Raw genomic sequence first — 20,770 nt, 5'->3', positions numbered from 1 at the left:
CCCATGGGGCAATTAGGACCCTATATTGGGGTATATAAGAACACCAGTTTTAGTTAGAGGATGACACAGGTCTCCCAAACATAGTGGGCCTCAATCCCGTCCTGATGAATACCGCAGACTCACTTGAGCCAACAGCTGAAACATGTTGATGACAAGAGTGGTGATGGGGTAATAGTTCCCCTAATCCCCTAGTTTTTAAAACCAAGTAATACCCTCGATGATTAAATGTAATTTTGGGTAATACATTGTTTTTTAAATCACTATTGCACTGGCCCACTCTTTTATCATTAGAAGTGACTCCCTGTCTCCAGGTGTAGGCCTGCTCTCTATAAAACCAATTTTCTAGAGAGCGAGGACTTCCTATGATGAAGCATGACACCTGGTGGTGTATGAGGACAGTCCTTAACATGTTATGAGATGCCCAGCACTCAACCCATTTAGTGCTTTGTAGGGAAACGGTAACATTACGTAAGTGACCATTTATTTCAGGGTAGCTTCTATTATTATTATATAATCCACATCAGCATTTGTTGAAGATTTATGTATCATCAAGGTACATATATGTGGAGTTAAATAAAGTCAAGCTATACCTCCTTTATAAACTTACCTTAATGATAGTTTGGTCTTTGATATTTTTTGCATGATATTCTGATAGCACCATATTTAGTAGTCAATAGTAAGGTTAAATAACATTACATGATACCAAAAGACCAAAAACGTATATAAAAAAAAGTAATTGATTAGCTCTATAAAATTACTGTATGGCCAATTTTGTGAGAACGTCCTAATATTTTGGAATGTTCATTATCTGTCATTTATGTCAAATTACTTCATATCCCATCTTTGTGTCTTGCAGAATTTCTGGAGGTCCGAGAAGTTCGTCTCTTCAAAAATCAATATGATAATAACAAACGGGAGCACCACACAGAGAAGTACTACAACAATAAGCTGATTGTACGCCGTGGGCAGTCTTTCTACATACAGATTGAGTTCAATCGACCTTACAATCCAGAGAAGGATCAGTTTTGGGTTGAATTTGTCATAGGTAAGTGCAAGGGCAACTGATTGGTATATTGGTGTAAACAACCATTACAATGAAACTAAATGATGGTTTATACACATTTAACCCAATGACCGCAGCGCGAATTCTGCCACGGTGCGGGTTATTTATGACTGGGCGTGTTTCGGACGGCCCCCGGCCGCCCTCCGCACACACCCACCATGACGTTGGACGGCCGAGGGCCATCCGACGCACGCAAAGTGTTAAAACAGTTACATTATTAAGAATGGAAGAAGCACACATTCTTTATACTGGGCAGTAACTGTCAGTTTAGGCCTCACTCTTAAATAAGTATGGAAATCTAAATGTATAATTGGTTGTTTCAGTAGAACATCTGTGCTTTACTTTGTTTAATATTTTTTAACATTTTGAATTATTAGTATATCCAGCAAACAAACAGCAAGGTACAAACATGTTAAATGCACAATAAATCTGGACCCCCATTTTGTACCACATCACACACCATTTCTGCATTATCTCAACAACGTTCCATTGTCACTGATAACGGAAGACAGGAAACTGGCTGGAATATGAGATATTTCTTAATTTGCCAACCAGAAAATATCCAGTCCCCTCTGCCCATGGTATGTGGATATAAAATTGATTTCCAAAACACCATGGCAAATGACAGATGTTTATTAGGCTTTTTAAAACCAAGAGATGTGTACAATGGCTATTAAATAAGAAGGAAAGATAAGATGCTTATATCATTGGTATGTATCAGTAGGTACTCAGAAAGTAGAGAGTTAGATGTCCACAATGTTATCTAGCTACTCCCAAATTAAACAATCCTGTCTTTGGAAAAATGTTCAATTTTTGATGAAAACAATAATCCAAATGCTCTTGAAAAGTGTAAGTTTACCTTTGTGAATCAGGCCCCATTGTCTACCAAGGTGCATTGCAATTGTATGTGAAAACAAAGCTGCACAAGCCCTGAGACAATAGTAAATTGCAAAAAAGGTCCTCAATGTAGACACCTTTACTACAAATAATGTATTAGTATGTGCATCAGAACACAATGGCCATGACATAATTACTCGCCTCAAGTAACAGCCTCAGGTGGAGGCTGAGTTAATAACTTAGGGCCCGATTCACAAAAGTAATCTGAGACAAAATCCTAACTTTACGACTTTCGGTATTCACAGAAGGCATTAAGTAGTACTAATGTTAGGATTTTGTCTCAGTTAATCTTAAATTTTGGTCTTAAGTTAAATTTAAGACAAACTTAAATTTAACTGAGACAAAATCCTAACTTTACAACTAGGATTTTGTCTTAGTTAAACTTTAGTTTAATTTAAGACTAAATCTCAAGTTTAACTGAGACAAAATTCTAGCTTTAGTACTCCTAAATGTCTTCTGTGAATACCAAAAGTCGTAAAGTTAGAATTTTGCCTCAGATTACTTTTTTTAATTGGGCCCCTACTGCTCACTGCTCAAGCATTGTACCTAATACAGTTTTATCTAAGAAGCAGTGCAAGTGGCACTTCCACTGATTCCACCCAAGTTACCGGTAGCCCCAGCATCAGTAACTTGGGTAGAGCAGAGTTACAGCGAGGATTACTAGGCATCTCATAATTGGACCATTAGTGTTCATCATGTAAATCATTTGACAAAAGGTGAAAGTGAGGCTTAGTTGTTATAGAACCTACTTCAATTAGGTAGACAACATGCATGGCAATTACAGTCAGGTCTCACAGTAACTTTATTTGATAGAATACGGATATTCTCATGGAGAGAATCTATAAAGTAGTGCAAGTTAAGCAATTTTCCACTAGGCAAAAACAGTATGATTTTGACCTCAGTTTGCATATCCTGGGAAATGTGAAACCCTTCCAGTTTTACCAAGAGTTTCACTCTGTACATTTCGTAAAACCAAATAATTTGTTTTGTAATTAGCTGATTTGTGGTAAACATGAATCGGTCTTTAAGAAACTGACTCTGATTGTATAAAAATTAATTCAATGCATTAGAATAATCAATTGGTTCAAATCAGGGTATTCTGATAACGAAAGTATTCAGGACAGAAAATAACCACTCTATGATAAAAATCATATTTTGAGAATCTGGACCATGACGAAATTGTCAGAAATGCAGATTTTCAGTATGGTAATGAAAATGGCAATTTGGTCAGCAAGAAAATCCACAATTCTATTCAGTTAAACAGAGCAAGAATTGAACCATCTCTGTTGAAATTGAAGGAATTCTTAGTTTTTGCTGGCAGGCCTCAGTTTCTTCGGTCACTTAGTTTTAAATAGCAGCTTGTCTGTTCTCTATTGTGACCCATCAATTCATTCGTTTAGGAACCCATTTACTATTATCTGTAAGTTTAACAAATGCAGTCTTACATTCCCTGTATCCATATAACCACTCCTCTCAGTAATGTATTCTCTTATTGACAGTTCTGTAGCAGTAATCATCATCACCATCTGCATCATAGTGATGTATATAGAACTCCAATCCTACATCATCCAAGCACCCTGAGCAGAGGAGGTTAACAACCATTCCTGGGCCACCTACGGAAAAAGTTGCATCTACTAGGATATCATTTATGAGTGGCTGCTCTATTGTGTCATTCCAGAACCTGGTTTCCCTGCCCTTATCAGACAGACTCTGTCCGCATAGAGTCATATGGGACTCTTGAGGTGGTTATGGGGCTTTTGTATTTTTTGCTTAGTGTTTCAATGGACAATATAGCACATTTGCAGAGGAATTGAAGCCATAAGAATATATCAGGAAGCTAATTTAATTTATGGGAGTCAGATAAAAGAAATAGAAACATGATGATAGAGTCAGTCAGATTTTATGCCTGCCGCAAAAGCACTGTTTTCTTGAAAAGTCAATAAGATGTAAATTCAGCAAGGGTGAAATAGATTATTTAGCTCATAACTTAACTGGGGAGGTATAAAACAAAAGAAACTTAGTGAATGTAATTTGTGATATACCAACAGCAGAAACAAGGACTAATGAATTAAATGTTTAGGTACAGCTGAATTTTAACCACATTTGTGCCAAACATTGCATGAAACGAACCCGGGACGAATGAGCGAGTTACTCAAAGGAGTTGAATTTGTATGGGATGGTATATGTAATGAAGAGTTTGAAGAGTTAAAAAGAGGATTGGAAAAAGCTGTGTCCCTACAGAGCTTTGATCCCAAATGCAACATCATTTTATTGATAAATGATTGCACAAACGATTTGGGTGCTATAAGGATCACAGCATGAAAGAAGGAACCAAAATGTTCATATCTAGAAGCATAATAGGGCAGAACCTAATTATTGATTAATGAAATTTAGGCTTGTGCGGTATACTGAACAGCAGGAAAATGTAAGACTTTGGGTGGGAGAGGAGTATCAAAATCAAAAACTAAAGACAGAATAATGAGTGACTATTGGGGGAATGTTTAGAGTGGAGGCAATGCAAATGACTATGTAAGACCAGAACACCGCCCATGTTTGAAAAGTCTTTAGCCTACAAACCATGGGAGGATAATTCTCTTGATTTAGTGAGTCTGTAACATGATGTTAAGAATGGTCATTAAATATTTGTTCTAGTAGATATGTATTCAAGATGGCCAGAAATAGCAATTGTTAACAATATTGTTACAAAGACTGCCATAGAGTTTTTAAAGGAGAAATGTAGGAAAGAAGGATTCGCAAGGAAATTTTTAACATACCATGGTGTTTCAAAAGAAATGGTAACTTACCTAAAGGAATGGGGGATACAGCATAGAAAGTTGCTATGCCATTTGAAAGGTGTTGTGGGAAGAACTGGAGTGTGGAGGTAATGATTGAGGTAGATTTGTGTAGAATGGCACCACACAATACAGAGGGAGGATTCCATTTGAGCTGTTTAGGAGGAAAAATACAACAGTGTGACCGGCTGGGGTAAATGAAAGAAAAGAAGTGGAAGTCAATTCTAAGGATGTCTGGGGGAGTTAAGAGAAAAGTAATATGAGATACATAGAAAACGTTATTCATACAAAACCTGCAAAGAAAACGTAGGTGGAGGCCTGAGACCTAGAGAGAATAAGAGCACCAGTGGGACCCAGAGATTGGTCAAGATATATAGTTCCTCAGAGAGTTATGACATTTTTGACCAACACACTCAAAACAGAAGAATCAAAAGGGAAGATTCAAAACCGTGGAACATAAATAGACAGTCAAACGGTGCAGCTGTGATAGAAAGGAACAATGCATATGTCAAGATAGCAAAGAGCTTGTTTGTGATGTAGATGCATGCTAGTTATGTAGATGCTCAGTTGCAAACAGGAGGGAGAAAAAGCAGGACGCCTGCATTTATGAACCAATATTTGAAGTGTAGGATTGGTTCATTGCAGATTGTATCTTTAGCCAATATATTAAGCATCATGTAGGAGCATTAGGTAGTGTAGGATTTTCTCAAAACCTATATATTGACGGCCTTATTTCCGACAAAATCACGCAGCGCTTCGCCGCAAGCCATTTTGCTGCAACAATCTGCGTTATTTTAAAAGCACAGGGATGCATTGTATTAACAACAATATGACTCATCTGTGTTTTCTCCTGTGTGGCGCGCAATTGGCTGCCATGAGCCAACGCAGGCACCCTTGCGTCATGTTGGAAGGGTGCCTGCATTGTGGGGATGATTGTTTTTTTCAGGAAGGGACATTTAACTGCACAAAAACAATCATTGGTGGCATTTTTCTCTTTCTATGCATGTTGCATATTGCAGCCTGCATAGACACAGGAAAGAATGAGGAGAAATAAAAGTATTTCTCCTCGTTGTGCCACTCCCCAGTCAAGGCGTAGGATTCGGATCCAGTTCCAGCTTTACAAAACGTTGTAAATCTGGGAATGTGGCAGGTTCTAAGGATGTTGCGTGGGAACGCCCACAGCAAACCCATGGAACACCCCTTTCATGCAGAGTAATGCCTGAAAGGGGCCCATATTTACACTCCTTGACGGCCGGACACAGGGTAGGTCCCGCGTCTCCATAAGTTCTAGTAGCAGCTCCTTTCTTGCTAATATGCCAGCATCTCAGACGTCACAACTGGGGCAATTAGCCCCCTCCATTTAGGTGAATCCAGAAGGTATATTGTATATCTGCTTATATTAGACTACATCGCAAGTCCAAACTATAGGGCACGACACTTCACAAACACACACTGATACCGTCCCTACTCGAGTAGACGAGGATCCCTTGGTCCTGGCAAAATAGCAAGGTCCTTTGGACTATAATAGGCATGAAACATGTTGACCCCCTTCACTGCATATACACTAATTGGAACGCAAGAGGATGAAATCCCCCTCTCTAGCCACGACTCTACAGTCCTTTGTTTTTACTAAAGCACAGGGACCCAGTCAATAAAGGAATCCTATGGGATCCCTATAGCTATTTTATACTGCACTTACTCTTTCCCACCTCTACTCATATTACTCTCTACACATATGCCCCTCCACCCCTCAGACTGCACTATGGTGAAAAGAAAAGACCTCCGGCAAAGAGCCCTGTCGCTGGCCCATTGGGCATTGCAGCACCCGCCGAACGAGGAGCTGCCCGATGATGAAGCATGACACCTCTCGGGGTGTGTGAGGGCCCATGATCCTAAAATAGCTATTCTCCCCTCTATCCTTCCTCCTTCTGGCACCTGGCACAGCACTCCACCTTGCCCTAGCCCCCCTTCTGCATCTCCTTTCCCTGTTTCCTCTAGGAACTGCATACCCCTGTTCTCAACACCCGTTTTTACAAGGCCATGAATAGTCATGCAGGGTGACTTTACGTGGCCTTGTAAATATGGGCAAGTCCATTGTGCCGCCGGTGCGTTATAAAAAGTGATGCACCGTCAGCGCAATGGGCTTGTAAATGAGGCCCTGAATTCTTTGTGAGGAGGCGCACGCTTTCTTAATGTCCTTGGTTTTATTAGGGGAGGTGTTAGGTATTTCATCATGATGGTTTAAAAGATGCTGCAGCACTTGGGTGAAGATTTAAAAAAAGAAAAATAGCACAAGCAGCACAACAACCAACTTTGCTGTGCTGATCTACAGTGCAGCAAAAGAGCCTTACGTACTGTATAGTACAAAGGGATATCACTGTGCATATGTTTTGTACTTGAAATGTACGATCCCAGCACAAAATACTATACCCAGACCATTGTTTAAACATTTCACACATTGGACGTGATGTACGGTGAAAAGTTAGGAGAAAATGTAACATTTCTTTTAATGAACTCCTCTGTCTAGGATTATTCTTTGGTGCAAAGCTCTGTCTACCAATTTTAGTAGATAGGGCTTTGCATCAGAAATCATGAGTGGTAGTGTGGGACTGAACATTACCACCCATGCGAGGCCCTCTTAATGCAAAGCTGAGCAGCACAAAGTGCTACATGTGTTACTTTTAGGGCAACTTTCCAGCACAAAAAAGGTTTATCGGTCAAACATGTGATATATCATGGACTGGTAGGTGATAATCTTGAGAGAGCTGGAAAGACAGAGGGTTTGACCTGTGACAGATTCGGTTATGAGAGAGTTAACTTAATGATTTAAAGCTTAACTCAAGTCAAGAAGCCTTTTATTGGTTTGAAATATCGATCACACATATAGCATGTATCCAGTGGACTGGGGTCATGGTACACCGCCTTGAGTAATGCATGCCCGTACCAGGTCTTCATGGGATCCATTTGAAATGATCTACCAGCCTTTTAAACAGAGCATGCTTTAATGCTCGTGGGGGTGGTAGTGGAATTAAAAATAACCTAGGGGACTGAGCAAAGGATTTAGCAGTGCTAGAAGAGGAAGAATGGGGGAAACGCAGAAGACTCAGAACCTCAGGGTAAACTAACGGGTAAATGATTGCATTAATTCGCTTTTTGGCAGAAAATACAATATTCAAATGCATGTTCATGATTAGTAGTCATAGCAAGAAATAGCCACCATCCCCAGCAATTGCTTTTGTGAATGTTGCAAAAATAACAATTGATGAACAGAATGCAGAACAATGTCATTCATTCTCCCTGGTACAGAGATATTGGCCTAAATACATCGTTTTTTTGCTCACCATGCCATTCCAGTTTGGACCCAGCCATATGCAAATAAGTCTTGACCCTTCACCCAATGGGAACAGTCCAGCCCGAACTGCCAGGCCAGGGTTTGTGACCAGCCCACATTGCCAGGCCAGGGTTTGTGAATGATAGTATCCGGGAAGACAACATAGGCGATTAAACAGCAACTGTACATGAGTGTGTGCGACCTAATGTTGTGTTAAAACGAGCAGGTCGACCCAATATTTCCCACATTTTAGTACTTAAAGTGCATCCTGGTAAGCTAGAGCAGGACTTAAGCTTGATGTACATAGTGGACTTCGATACCTATCAGCATCTAAGTGTAAAGTTTTCTAAGTGTTACAATATTGTTGGTGTGACCTGAATGCAGATCGCATCTCCCAAGGCTTGCTGAACGTTTTAGTCAACCAGAGCTTTAAATCAGCCGGGTTCTTCCGGGATTCAGACCCAGTATTAATTAAAAATGGACATTGACACTATCTGGCCCTATATTCATATTTTCATCTTTATTGCCTAAAACACTGATTTATTTCTGAACACAAAAAGTATACATAGTTAAGGTCATTCATGTCAGCCATTTAGTTCCTGTCTATGTTCCCATCTTACAAAAGCTTTCATTCCGTAAGAATGTTGGCAATTTCCAGGATGTGGTGTTTCTGTATTTTTTGGGTGTATAATATTGCTCTTATATAGAGCATACTTTGAACTGAGTCACTTCCAGGTGTTTATAGGGCCACGATTTAGAGCTCTGGAGTTGAGGCTGAGGGCAGTGTGAGTTTCGCACAATGCCCACCAGTGAGTTAAAAAGTTGTTCAGAAAGCATTATCATCCAATCCTTGGCCTCTCTACAGAGTGCAAAGAGCAAAGGTCATGTATTTAGTTGCAATTGTGATTCTGTGCAAATGAGTGTGAACAAGGTGCACAGTTGTCAAAATATTGACACAGTGAAAGTAAAAGAAAATCAAGTGCTTACAGGTGAGCGAGTGTGTTGTGTTTATGGAGGGGTGGTGAAGTGAAGTATATGAGAAGAAATGCATTCAGGAAGAGTGAAAATAGGGTGCTGAAGAGGAAGGAGATGTGTTGTAAGATATGCAGCTGTGGAGAGAAAAGGGGCCTACATGTCTAGAATACATGGAACATAACTGAAGTGAATGAGACAATCTGAAGACCTCTACCCTTTCCACAGGTCTTAATAATGTTTAACACACAGTCTCACAGTTTTAGAATTGCAACATTTTCAAAAGTAACTATTATCAACAAAATATTTGTTGTTACTCATTTATGTTAAACAGCTAACAACTATTGACAAAGCCAATAGACCTGGCTGGTTTTAGGTGAAAGGTAGTTGTTGTTGTGTTATATATAGGGATACAATAGCAGAAAGCTCAGAGAAGAACTGCAATATTAATAGGTGGCCCACTATTGGGATTACAGCAATTTAGTTTACATGTCTAAGCCATGCCCCTAATAATATGGGCATTGCCATTTTAGAAACCCCCCACTTTTTTCATTACAGTTAAAGCCCAATATTTAACAATTGTGTGGGTAAGGTTGCAAAATACTTTCTCTCATAAATTTACAGGATCTCTTGTCAGTGTTACAATTGCTACCAGTAGTTAGTTCAAGAACATTACAGACCTGCCAACTTGCATGGTGCCAGCGTGAGTCACCTGATTTCGGCTCCTTTTACACAGTCACAGGTTAAGGAGACACATTCAAACGGTGGCAGGGGAGAGAAGCTGGAAACCAATACACAGAGTGGCTTTTTAGCTTGTCTTTGGAGGCTGTATAGAGCGGAAGTCCATTGAGGGGTGTGAAAACAACCCAGAACATGGGTAAAGGTCTTAGCAACCCTTTGTTTTTACTGGGAGGGAGAGGGGTGGGGAGCTAGATGGGAGCAGAGTGTTCCTTAGATTGCTCCGGGCATGAAGCCCTGCCCTATCCAAGACCCCGCCCCTCCTATAAATTGGCAGGTCTGAGTTTCCGGAAGTGTGTGTTTTCACAGCACACTTGAGACTGAGGCATCTTCTATTCTGCTTGACTGCCTGGCTTTCATATGCGCCACTCCCAGCGTGATGATGTACTTCCGGTTCTGGGCTGGGAGGGGATGTGTGCAGGAGCCTGGTAGAAAGATAGCAAACTGCACCCTGCTTGGCACCATTTGTGTTCCCTGCTGGGCATGTTTGATAATGGACCTCACCTGAACTGCATGATAATGTTTGAGCCTCATCATTTTGGGATTACCTGGTGAGCTGGTTGTCTGATAACTGATGTGGCATATACGAAGACCAAAAGAGAATTTTTCACCCATTTTAAGTACTTTCAAGGGATTAAAGATCACAAACTTCCACCCACTTTTGAAGTCGCAATAGAAATGTCTTTAGGGCTAGGTGACGAGTAAAAGGCACATCTGTTTCCAATGTAAACTGTCACTTGTGAATAAATATTGATGATTTGCAGAGATTACTACTAAAGGGCGTATAACAGGAACATCATAAACCTCTGGGAACTACCAGTAGGCCAATAATTTGGATTGTTGCAGTGCTTCTCTAGTAATACAACTTTGTACATCTCTATTAGTACTGATATTTTTCAATAAAACTATCGGGCAACGAACCTATAGGTTGCTCATCTCTGAAGCTCCTGTGAGATGCTGTGAATTCACCTCTAGGCCCTTTGCATACTGAAAAATTATACATAGCAGAATTCTCTTGGGCAGCTTTTGTGATCCCTCTTGGATCAGTAAATAAAAAAAATTGCCACCCTCATCCTTTCATTGGCATCCTTCATCACGCACAGGTGTGCCTGTGAAATGAGACGCTGGCGTCATTGCACTTTTTTTTTGTTTTTGTTCCCTTGTTTCCAATGCTGGACAGCATCGGCAAAAAAATATTTTTTTCCAATGCTGTATAGCATAACCAATAAAGGTGAAACCTATTAGTTTTGGCACTGCTTGTTGCATCAGTTCGTACCAAAATGAAAAAAAGTGTGTGAAAAGGTTTTGCCCAGTTCATGACCTCTGTGGGAACAGTGGCATACGAATTTGTGATTGAAGTGGCTCACTTATAGGGCTTACTGACCTATTACATTTGTGTCATAGACCTTATAGTACAGGAGACAGTACTGTATATAATTTATAAATAGCAGTACCATACATCTGGAGTGCATATTAAAATGTAGGTACACTATTGTAAAAAACTCAGGTTAATCATAGAGTCTTAGTATAACCTTATATGGCATCATTCAACAGAGCAAAGGATATATTGTAAAGGTATTTAGGATACCGTGTAAATATTGTGGGATCATATGTTAGAGATCACTTAATCCTAACACAATAAAAATACCTGTGTATACCAGACAGAGTTTGTTGGTCTGTTCTTCAATATTGCAACAACTCCTGGTGTCTAAGTGTAGGATTGTGGTCAAACTAAAAGTCAGAAAATGTTTGCATTGACACTCTCTGCACCCAATGAAGGTGAAAAGATAGAAAATTAGGAATGCTCAGTTTAGTAGCTTCTTCATATGTTACTGTGGGAGAAAACACTATAATATCCTTTCATTGGTCAGTAAAATATTCCTTTGGGGATGTGTGCTTGGGTTTGAAACCTATTATGAAGCCATTCACCAGATGGCCCATGTCTACGCCAGAATGTCTATGATTAGATACAATCACTGTGTTATTATATCACAATTAAATGTTATTGCACACTCCATGGGGGGTTAACAATAGTTAAGCACTGCTAATTGCCTGTTCACAATTATGGGTCTGACCCCAAGGTGAGGACACATAATGAGATGAAGGACAATTAACAGATGTTAATATGTGAGAGGAAGTGGCAATAGTACTAATACACTCAAATAATCCAACATGCCAGACAAACAGGCGACTCATCCATGTCTGCCGTATACCCTTGTTAACAGTCAGTGAACGAACTATGCAGGCATACAACAGTGGTCCTTACCAGGCAAGCCTTCTAACCATTATGATTGACTGAGCTGATATCAGCAGTCCATTGGGAGCACTAATCTGTGTTTTTTTATTCTGGAGTGACAAGTTTAAGCCAGTAAACATGCATTATGTTTTTGAAGGAGCACAATCTATCCTAATTAGTTGTGTCGCTTTTTATTCACACAAGAAGCTGTCCTCATCTTCTGTCTGGTGCCGATGCAAACCAGAGGCATTTACATGTATCCCACTCCACTGTATAATTAATACTCTGAGTCAAACCGGAGATTGAACGCCGGAATCTCCTTTCAGTGTGTACATTATTTTCCATGTATTTTCTCAACACATTCATCCAGCCATTATTTTTCACTTTCAACTCTTGAGCTGATTAAGTGATCTGGCTGGATCGGCGGTCTAGCAATAGTCTAGCAACGGAGAGAGGTTCATCGGATTCCAGTACCTATTAAAAATTTCCAGTATAGCACAATCTTCACAAGTAAATAATGTTTCTTCTTTATACATTCTTAAAACAGAAAGATGGTTTATCAGATTCTAGTACCCATACAAAATTCCAATATAGCACAATCTTAACAAGTAAATAGTGTTTCTTCTTTATACATTCTTGTAACAGAAAGATGGTTTATCTGATTCTAATACCCATTAAAATGTCCATTATAGCACAATCTTAACAAGTAAATAATGTTGTTTCTTTCTACATTCTTGCATCCTCAACCTGTATGCTGTCTCAAAAATATCAGCTACCTTCTTTAAATCTGGCATAAATACATTGTCCTTTAATTAAAATTTCCATTTGTCGCCTGTCCTTTTTCCTTCTCTTTTCAAATGTCTGTCTCCTCTCCTTCCCTTCCATCCTCTGCCAGAGCACAATTTACTCTGACAGATGCACCTTTGACTTTTCTCTATTTCAGCAAATTTCCCACAACTCATTTACAAGATCACAATCTCTCCTTCTTCCGCTGTAAGTCATACCTATGCAACTCAACAATACCAAATCTCCTATAACTCCTATATTAATCCCACCAACCATGTGCTTGAGCTTACCTTCCCTTTCCCTTACTAATAATTGCAACCAACCACTATTACTATAGTCCACTATAAAAAGCTGAAGTGACTGCCTCGAATGATTTGCTTTGCGCACACAAGACTAATTACAATAGCAAACAGTAACAGAAAACACAGAACTTAACATTACCTTGGGTTCCGGAGCAGGGTGCTTCCCGGCGTAAAGTGCTTTGACGCCTCATCAGGGGGAGTAAGCGGTATATAAATACAATTACAGTATACCTCACGTAAATCACAGGGCATTACTAGATAAACAGTGGGTCCTTTAATCCAAGGATCACATTTAAGTAATGCGCTACTCACAATGAGGTTTGGTCATTAAATCTCTTAACGCCTTAACCGCGGCGGAAATTCCGCCGCGGTGCGGGCGTTCTAAAGAGCGGGCGGGGCTGTGTCGGCCATTGGACGTGCGCAGCACCAGCGAGGTAGCGCTCGCGACGTCCAACGCCCGACAGCAGCATGGAACGGGTTAATATGTCCCTGACGCTTCAGAGCTCTTAATATAGCCATCGAACGCCGGGTGACATCTGTGCAACCACAAAAAACGACATCCATTCTGTCACAATTGTTATTATCACTGCTTAGGGCAATATTAGGGATTAATTACTGGTTATTGCCTGTTCACAATTATGGGTCTGGTCTGAAGGTGAGGGCACATATTGAGATGAAGGGCAATTAACAGCTGTTAACACATGAGAGGTTGTGGCTAAAACCTTACTACACTCATCCCTCTCAAACAAGCTGAGATGCCGGATAAACAGGCCACGCATCCGTGTCTGCTGTAGGCCGCTCTTCACACTGTCAGTGAGCTAAGTGTGCAGGCTGGCAGCAATGCTCTGTATCAGACAATCCTTCTAACCATTCTGATTGGCTGAGCCGATATCAGCATTCCATAGAGGGTGCTAATATATTTTTCTTTTAAACTGGGGTGACAATTTCAAGTCAGCAAATATGCATTGGTCTAACGGAGGAGCACAATTTATCCCATTTAGTTGTGTCACTGTTTATTAGCACATAATACCTTACCTAAATCACAAAGCTTTATGAGATAAACAGTGGCCCCTTTAATCCAAGCGTCACTTTTCAATAATGCGCTCCTCACAACGAGGCTCGGTCATCAGATCTCTTAATATGCCATCCATCTCTCTGCTGCAGTCAATAATAATACTTAGCAGTCTCAAGCTCCCGCTTTATTTATGCGTGTCATCACCAGTCTGAGGGCTATTGTTAAACTCCAAGCTAGGCTCATAAATCTCGCGACTATTGGATTAACGCTAAATGCACCCCTCAGCCACTATTTATTAGTATGCTTCCAAAGAATAACTGTAAAAGCAAGTCTGTGAGGGGAAACTCGAATACGAGCCTATAAATTGTTTGGAGTAAGGCCAGGGACACGTTTCCTCTTGCCGTGTTACCAGAAATGTTTCCTTAGGGACAAACGCAGGACCTCATTTATGAGGCCTTGTGTCACTTTGACGCTGCAGGTGCGTCACTTTTTGTGACGCACCAGTGGCGTAAAAAATGCGCCTTGTTGCGCCATATTTACAAAGTGACGCATCTAGGTAGATGCGTCACTTTGTAAACCCCTGCGCCACATTATACCTGCGCCAGGTATAATGTATGCAAGGGGGGATATTGACGCAAGGAAGGGTCATAGAAGTGATGCAGTGAAATCTATGAGATTTCACTGCGTCACTTTTAGGACGCCGTTGCGTCAAACTCTTGCGCCTGCCTCACAGCAGGCGTAAGACTGACGCAGGCCCCATGTGAAAGGACGCATTGCTGGAGTTGCGTAACTTTTGTGACACACTCCAGCAATGCGTCACTTTTACGCTTACAGATACGTCAGAAATACTGACGTATCTGTAACTCCTTGCGATATGATGCGTCATACATTAAATATGACGCATCAGGAATGTCTCAAGGAGTGCGCACTGAGAATTGACGCATCGCTGCTTTCACGCACCGATGCGTCATTTCTCATAAATGAGGCCCGCAGTGTCTTACAATGCAAGCGTTGGACGAGTCACCTGAAGAAAAAAGGAAATTATTGTTTTATTCTACTGAAAGCAGACTCTAAAGAGGGGGTGAATATTTATAATTAGTTTATCAGGAGCTTCCTGCCATTTTGTGAATTGTGTTAACACTTTCTCCTGCCTGAAATACTATTAATTATTGTCCTAACATACCTTTTTGCCCAAACAAGTTTTCAGTTTGCCAACAGCTTTGAATTTGTAATCGTTTTTAAACTCCTTCAAGCCCTCTTTGGCCAGGCCACTGATAGTGCACAGGCACAGTCATTCAAATTCTAAAGGTGTTTACATCTTATATTCAGGGATAGCGACGTGTTTTCAATATTGTAACAGCTGTTCACTAATATTACTGCAAATAATCTCTGTCACACCCTCCCATTTCTCATATGTGAGGTCCTGTTTTGATATAAAAGAACTTTTTTTTTGGTTACATGAAACATTAATACAACATTTCTCTCCAAAATGTCTGTAATACATTCTCACACATCAGCCACATTAAAAGTACATTAAAGAAAAAAGGTATTTAAAACAATATTTTCCAGAATTATTCAATGTCATTAACGCAGGACTCTCTACAGAACTGAGCTGGCTTTATCAGGGGACCCCCTGAAAGGCTGTGGCCCTGGGTCAGGGCCTGCATTGCCCATGCCTTCAAATGACTCTGCAGACAGGAGCCAAACGTCTGTTCCTGGAACACTCCTAGCAATACCAGACCTCACATCATAGCATTCTTTACATACATAACATTCCGTACCATCACATCTCATAAGGATAACACCCACAATGGAAGCACCAGCTACACATCATTACCTCTACGAAATAAACAAAATACAAAAAACGTAATATACAAACTAAAAAACAACAATAGAAACAAAAATACTTATTAGGTTTCTCAGCTGCTACAGTAGAAATAAGACGCTGTTTTCTCAGACACAATCTTTTAAAAATGCTGGAGGTTTCCTGCTCCTACTCTGTGGGTGAGCACCACCTGTAGCATCAGAATGCATGATGGCATTCTTGCTATGAGTACAAAGGATTCTCCCACTATTCCCAGGTGCGCCATTTTGTTTGCAATCATTGTGATTCATTCTAACGCCTGCCTCTGAACACTGACATGCATCAACTGCTAAATCAGGTGCTTCTTGCTTCAAAAACACACATGCCCCAGCGGGTCCATCAGGTGCTAATGTAATTTCATATTCACTAGATGTCCCCTTATACTTTCTCATGAGGACATTAGTAACTGAAGGTTGTCAATCCCCCAAGGAATCGCCAGTGAATTCACCACCTTTTAGCCAACATTCTCAAAATAGTCTTTTCACCCTTATTCAAACCTATGGCAATGTGATTCCGATGCCACACCCTGCCATCACTCCATTCTACAGAATTCTGCAGCATTTCATTTTTTCAATGGTTTCATAGAACTTACTTTCTTTTTTTAGTACTCTACCTGGCCTGGTTTCATAACTGTAAACCGTTTTCCCCATACAATGAACCTTCCTGGCATTATTCTTAAAGTCACAATACTCTTTATATTGTGAATGAGTATTTTAATCCTTTTCTTTATTTCATCCACAGACAAACAGCCTCAACCTTAGATAAACACCTAGGACTGCATTTAGTCTTCAGTGTTCTATCTCATGATCTCAGAAGGAGATACACCTGTGGCACATTGATCGATATTCGGTGTGCCCTGACTGTTTTCTCCAATTGAATGTCCCAATTCACTCTGTCTTGAGAAGCAAGTTGAATAACCACCTAATAACACCGTTAAATCACTCAATCATTCCATTAACACAGGAATTGTATAAAAAAGTAGCCTGTGTTGTACCCCTAACCTTTCAAAATAAATGTATTCGATAAATACAGAACCCTATTTCCACTCACTATAGCTTCTAGTATGGTCTCAACTACAAATACTTGTTTCAAAACGTTAAAAAAACGGACAGGGTATCAGCCTCATCCACCACTTTAACTATGGATCAACAAAAAAGTTATCAATTGAGGCTAAAAGGAATGTATAATGTTGGTTGGTACCACAGGACTCATTATATAAATGGCTACCCACTCCCAAGGGCCACTTGGAACATTAACTTGGCACATTGGATGAAGGGGGTGTTCAGAGACTTGTCAGCCATAAAACACACATCTCACTCTTAAAAATCTTTCAACAACCACGTCTATTTCAGGCAATAAAGATAATTACTGGACCAATTGTTTTGTTCTTAGAATTCCACAGCGAACCCCATGTCCCAAATTTACAAGACTCACAATTTTTCCGATGGTACCACTCAATCTCACCTAAATAGTAATCTCCTACTAATAAAGATACCCGACTCTCTCTACCTTTGTCATCCAGTTCAGCTAACACTGCTCCAACTCCTTTATCATAGGCGTCTGTCAACATATCGAAAGCCTGAATGTAGTCATGTGCTTTCAGTACTGGTACAGTGCATATTGCCTTCTTCAGTTCTTCAAATGCTTTCTGATACTCTACCGTCAATGTTACTTCCTGGGCTGCTTCTTTAAAGTTCAAAGCAGTCAATGGGGTAATTATACTTGCTTAGTTTGCCACAAAATTCCTGAAATACCCACGGAGTCCTACAAAGACCCTCACTTCAGTCTGGGTAATAGTCAGTTTCCACTCGATCACAGACTGAATCTTGGCAACCTAAGGGCAAAACTTCCCATTCCCCTCCTCATTTCCAAAGTAGACTACAGAGAACTGCCCTAACTGATACTTAGTTGACTTGATGGCCAGTTTTGCCTCCTGTATCCAAGCCAACATCTGCTCAAGGTGCCTAAGGGGGTCCTGCCATGAATTGGTGAACGCCGCAATATAACTCAGGTAAATCACACAGAACTGTTCCAGCCCTGCGAGAACATGGTTCACCAAGTGCTAAAGGATAGCAGGAGCATTCTTCAACTCAAAGAGCATCTCCTTTACACTGATGCAGTCCCTCTGAAATAGAAAATGCAGTCTTCTCCAGGGCTTTTTTTGCCGAAGTGATCTGCCAATATCCACTGGTCAGATCCTAGTTGTCCAAGTACTTTGCACAAGCTCGTCCGTTCTTAGGACTGGATGGGCATCGGTTTTGGTTACCTCTTTGAGGGCCCAGTAGTTCACACAAAACCGCAAGTCAGTAGACCCTTGCTTTGGTACTAGAACCACAGGACTAAACCAAGAACTAAGGGCCAGATGTAGGTAACTTCAATTTACCGACTCATGAATACCGAATTTTACCGATTCGGTATTTATGAATCGGTAAATATAAAGGAGGGAGATGTAGGTAATTTTTAAATTTGAATTACCGAATCGGTAACATTCGGTATTTACCGATTCGGTAACTACCGAATCGGTATTTCCCATTGATTCCTATGGGCTGTGAAGCCCTTAGGAATCAATGGGAAATACCGATTCGGTATTTACCGAATCGGTAAATACCGAATGTTGCAAGGGTGCAGGGGGTGTGACTGTGACACCCTCTAGCACCCCAAGTAAAGGCATGTGTGACATGTGGCACACATACATGCCCTAAGGGCATGTCTGTGTGTCACGTTGCACAGTGCGGTATTTTACCACACAATAGGATTGTGTGGTAAAATAACGACTCTTAAGGGCCTGTGGCACTCTCAGGAGTGTCACCTACATTTGGATTTACCGAATCGGTAAAATTACCGATTCGGTATTTTACAGAATCGGTAAATTTACCGAATGGGTAATTTTACCGATTCTGTAAAATAATGGCCCCTACATCTGAAAACCCAAATACCGGTCGGTAACGACCGGTATTAGGGCTCCTACATCTGGCCCTAAGAGAGCTCTCAATGACCCCTAGTTCCAACATCTTCGCAATTTCTGCCTTAATGTATCCCTGAACCCGGTCAGACATTCTGTACTGTTGGACCTGGTCTTTTTTGCAGGGCTATCCCCAAACTTTTGCCTTTTTCCTCCTAAATGGTCTAACCTGTATTTGTTGGCTTTAGGATTCTGGGCACTTTACCACTGCTAATCAGTGCTAAAGTGCATATGCTCTCTGAGTAAATTGAATTGGGTTTTCCATGATAGGCATATTTAATTTACTAGTAAAGTGCACCAGGTGTGCACAGGGCCTGTGAATCAAATGCTACTGATGTACCTGCAGCACTGATTGTGCCACCCACATAAGTAGCCTGCAACCATGTCTCAGACCTCCCACTGCAGTGTTTGTGTGGGCAGTTTTAAACTGCCATGTCGAACTGACAAGTGCACCCACTTGCCAGGCCCAAACTTTCCCTTTTATTACATATAAGGCACCCCTAAGGTAGGCCAAGGCAGCCCCATGGGCAGGGTGCAGCAGATTTAAAAAATAGGACATGTGCCGTATGTTTTACACGTCCTGATAGTGAAATACTCCTTATTTCATTTTTCAGTATTGCAAGGACTATCTCTCTTATAGGCAGCTGAGGTCTGTGCAGGTAACAGAGGTGGTGCCGGGTGGGAGGGGGGATTTTGAGGGACGATGCGAGGTAAAATTAAATAAATCATTCATTTTCCCTTGGCATCATCTGTCGGAATCCCCCTCTACCCGGCCCCACCGTCCCACGACTGTTACCTACATGGACCACGACTGCTCATAGGTTATCATTCGACCAACCTTGTAACCTTTTACAAGTGTAACTACCAATTGGGAAGAGAGAGAGATTCAGAATTTGGGGTCTTTGAACTCACAATTTAAAAATACATCTTTTAGCGAAGTTGGTATTTAAATTGTGTCTTTGAAAATGCCACTTTTAGAAAGTGAGCATTTTCTTGCTTTACCATTCTGTTCCTCTGCCTGTGGAATCCATGTCTGAGGGAGGGTGACAGTTGGGCTGTTTGTGCATTCACTCTAGGCAGTCACACAAAAGGAGGTGAGGTGTGCCCTGCATATCCTGATGGCCCATCACCAGGCTGATGGGTCTTCCTGAGCTAGAGTGGTAGGAGGAGTTGTCACTAACACCAGAATAGGGCTGTGCCTGTCGTCACACACAACCGCCTCCACCTACCTGTAGCGGTGCTAGGAAAAGCAGGGTCTTGTGCACTACAAAGACTGTCCTTTGAAGTTTGCCTACTTCAAAGGCACAAACCGGTATAAGTACTGGAGCTGTGACACCATAACTTCAGAACACTTCTGGACTAAGAGAAGATAATGCCAAGAAGAGCTGAATGCTGTATGAGAGAACTGCCACTCTGCTTGGTACTTTGCTCTTCTGGCCTACTGATTGCTGCCTCTGTCTTGGGCAGTAAAAGGACTGAACCTTTGCTTTCAGTATCCTGCTTTCCAAGGTTCTCCAAGGGCTTGTGTGTGCTTGCCTCCTGTTAACAAGTCTCAGGACCATCAATGACGTCATCTGAAACCCCTGAACTCATCTGCTTTGAGTTCTGACCTGCCAAGGGGTGCCAATTCCAGTTCGGGTCCTTGGAGGTGGCTTTGCTGCAAATAAACCAAGAAAATCCATCCATCGACTCTCAGCACCTGTTGTGTGGCTGAAAGATTGCAGCAGCCCGATTCCTGGGCACTGTGTCACCTGTGCTCTTGGCACCCACTCCGAAGCAGTTAGCAAACCATACAGCTCCTCTGGAAGCGAT

The 20,770-nt window shown here is 41.1% G+C and overlaps 1 protein-coding gene across 1 annotated transcript in view; it reads left to right on the top strand.

The window, feature by feature from the left end:
* The window catches only part of F13A1 (coagulation factor XIII A chain), a 485,935-nt gene that overhangs the window by 26,296 nt on the left and 438,869 nt on the right, over window positions 1-20,770 (top strand). The window contains exon 3 of the mRNA XM_078688057.1: window positions 857-1,045. Coding sequence (XP_078544183.1) covers window positions 857-1,045 — 189 coding nt within the window. The remainder of the gene's footprint in view (window positions 1-856; window positions 1,046-20,770) is intronic.

This window comes from Lissotriton helveticus, chromosome 4_1 (genome assembly GCF_964261635.1).
Source record: "Lissotriton helveticus chromosome 4_1, aLisHel1.1, whole genome shotgun sequence".
In the NCBI taxonomy this organism is placed as follows: Eukaryota; Metazoa; Chordata; class Amphibia; order Caudata; family Salamandridae; genus Lissotriton; species Lissotriton helveticus.
The sequence above is the reverse complement of the archived record's forward strand: the minus strand, read 5'-3'. Positions and strand labels throughout refer to the sequence as shown.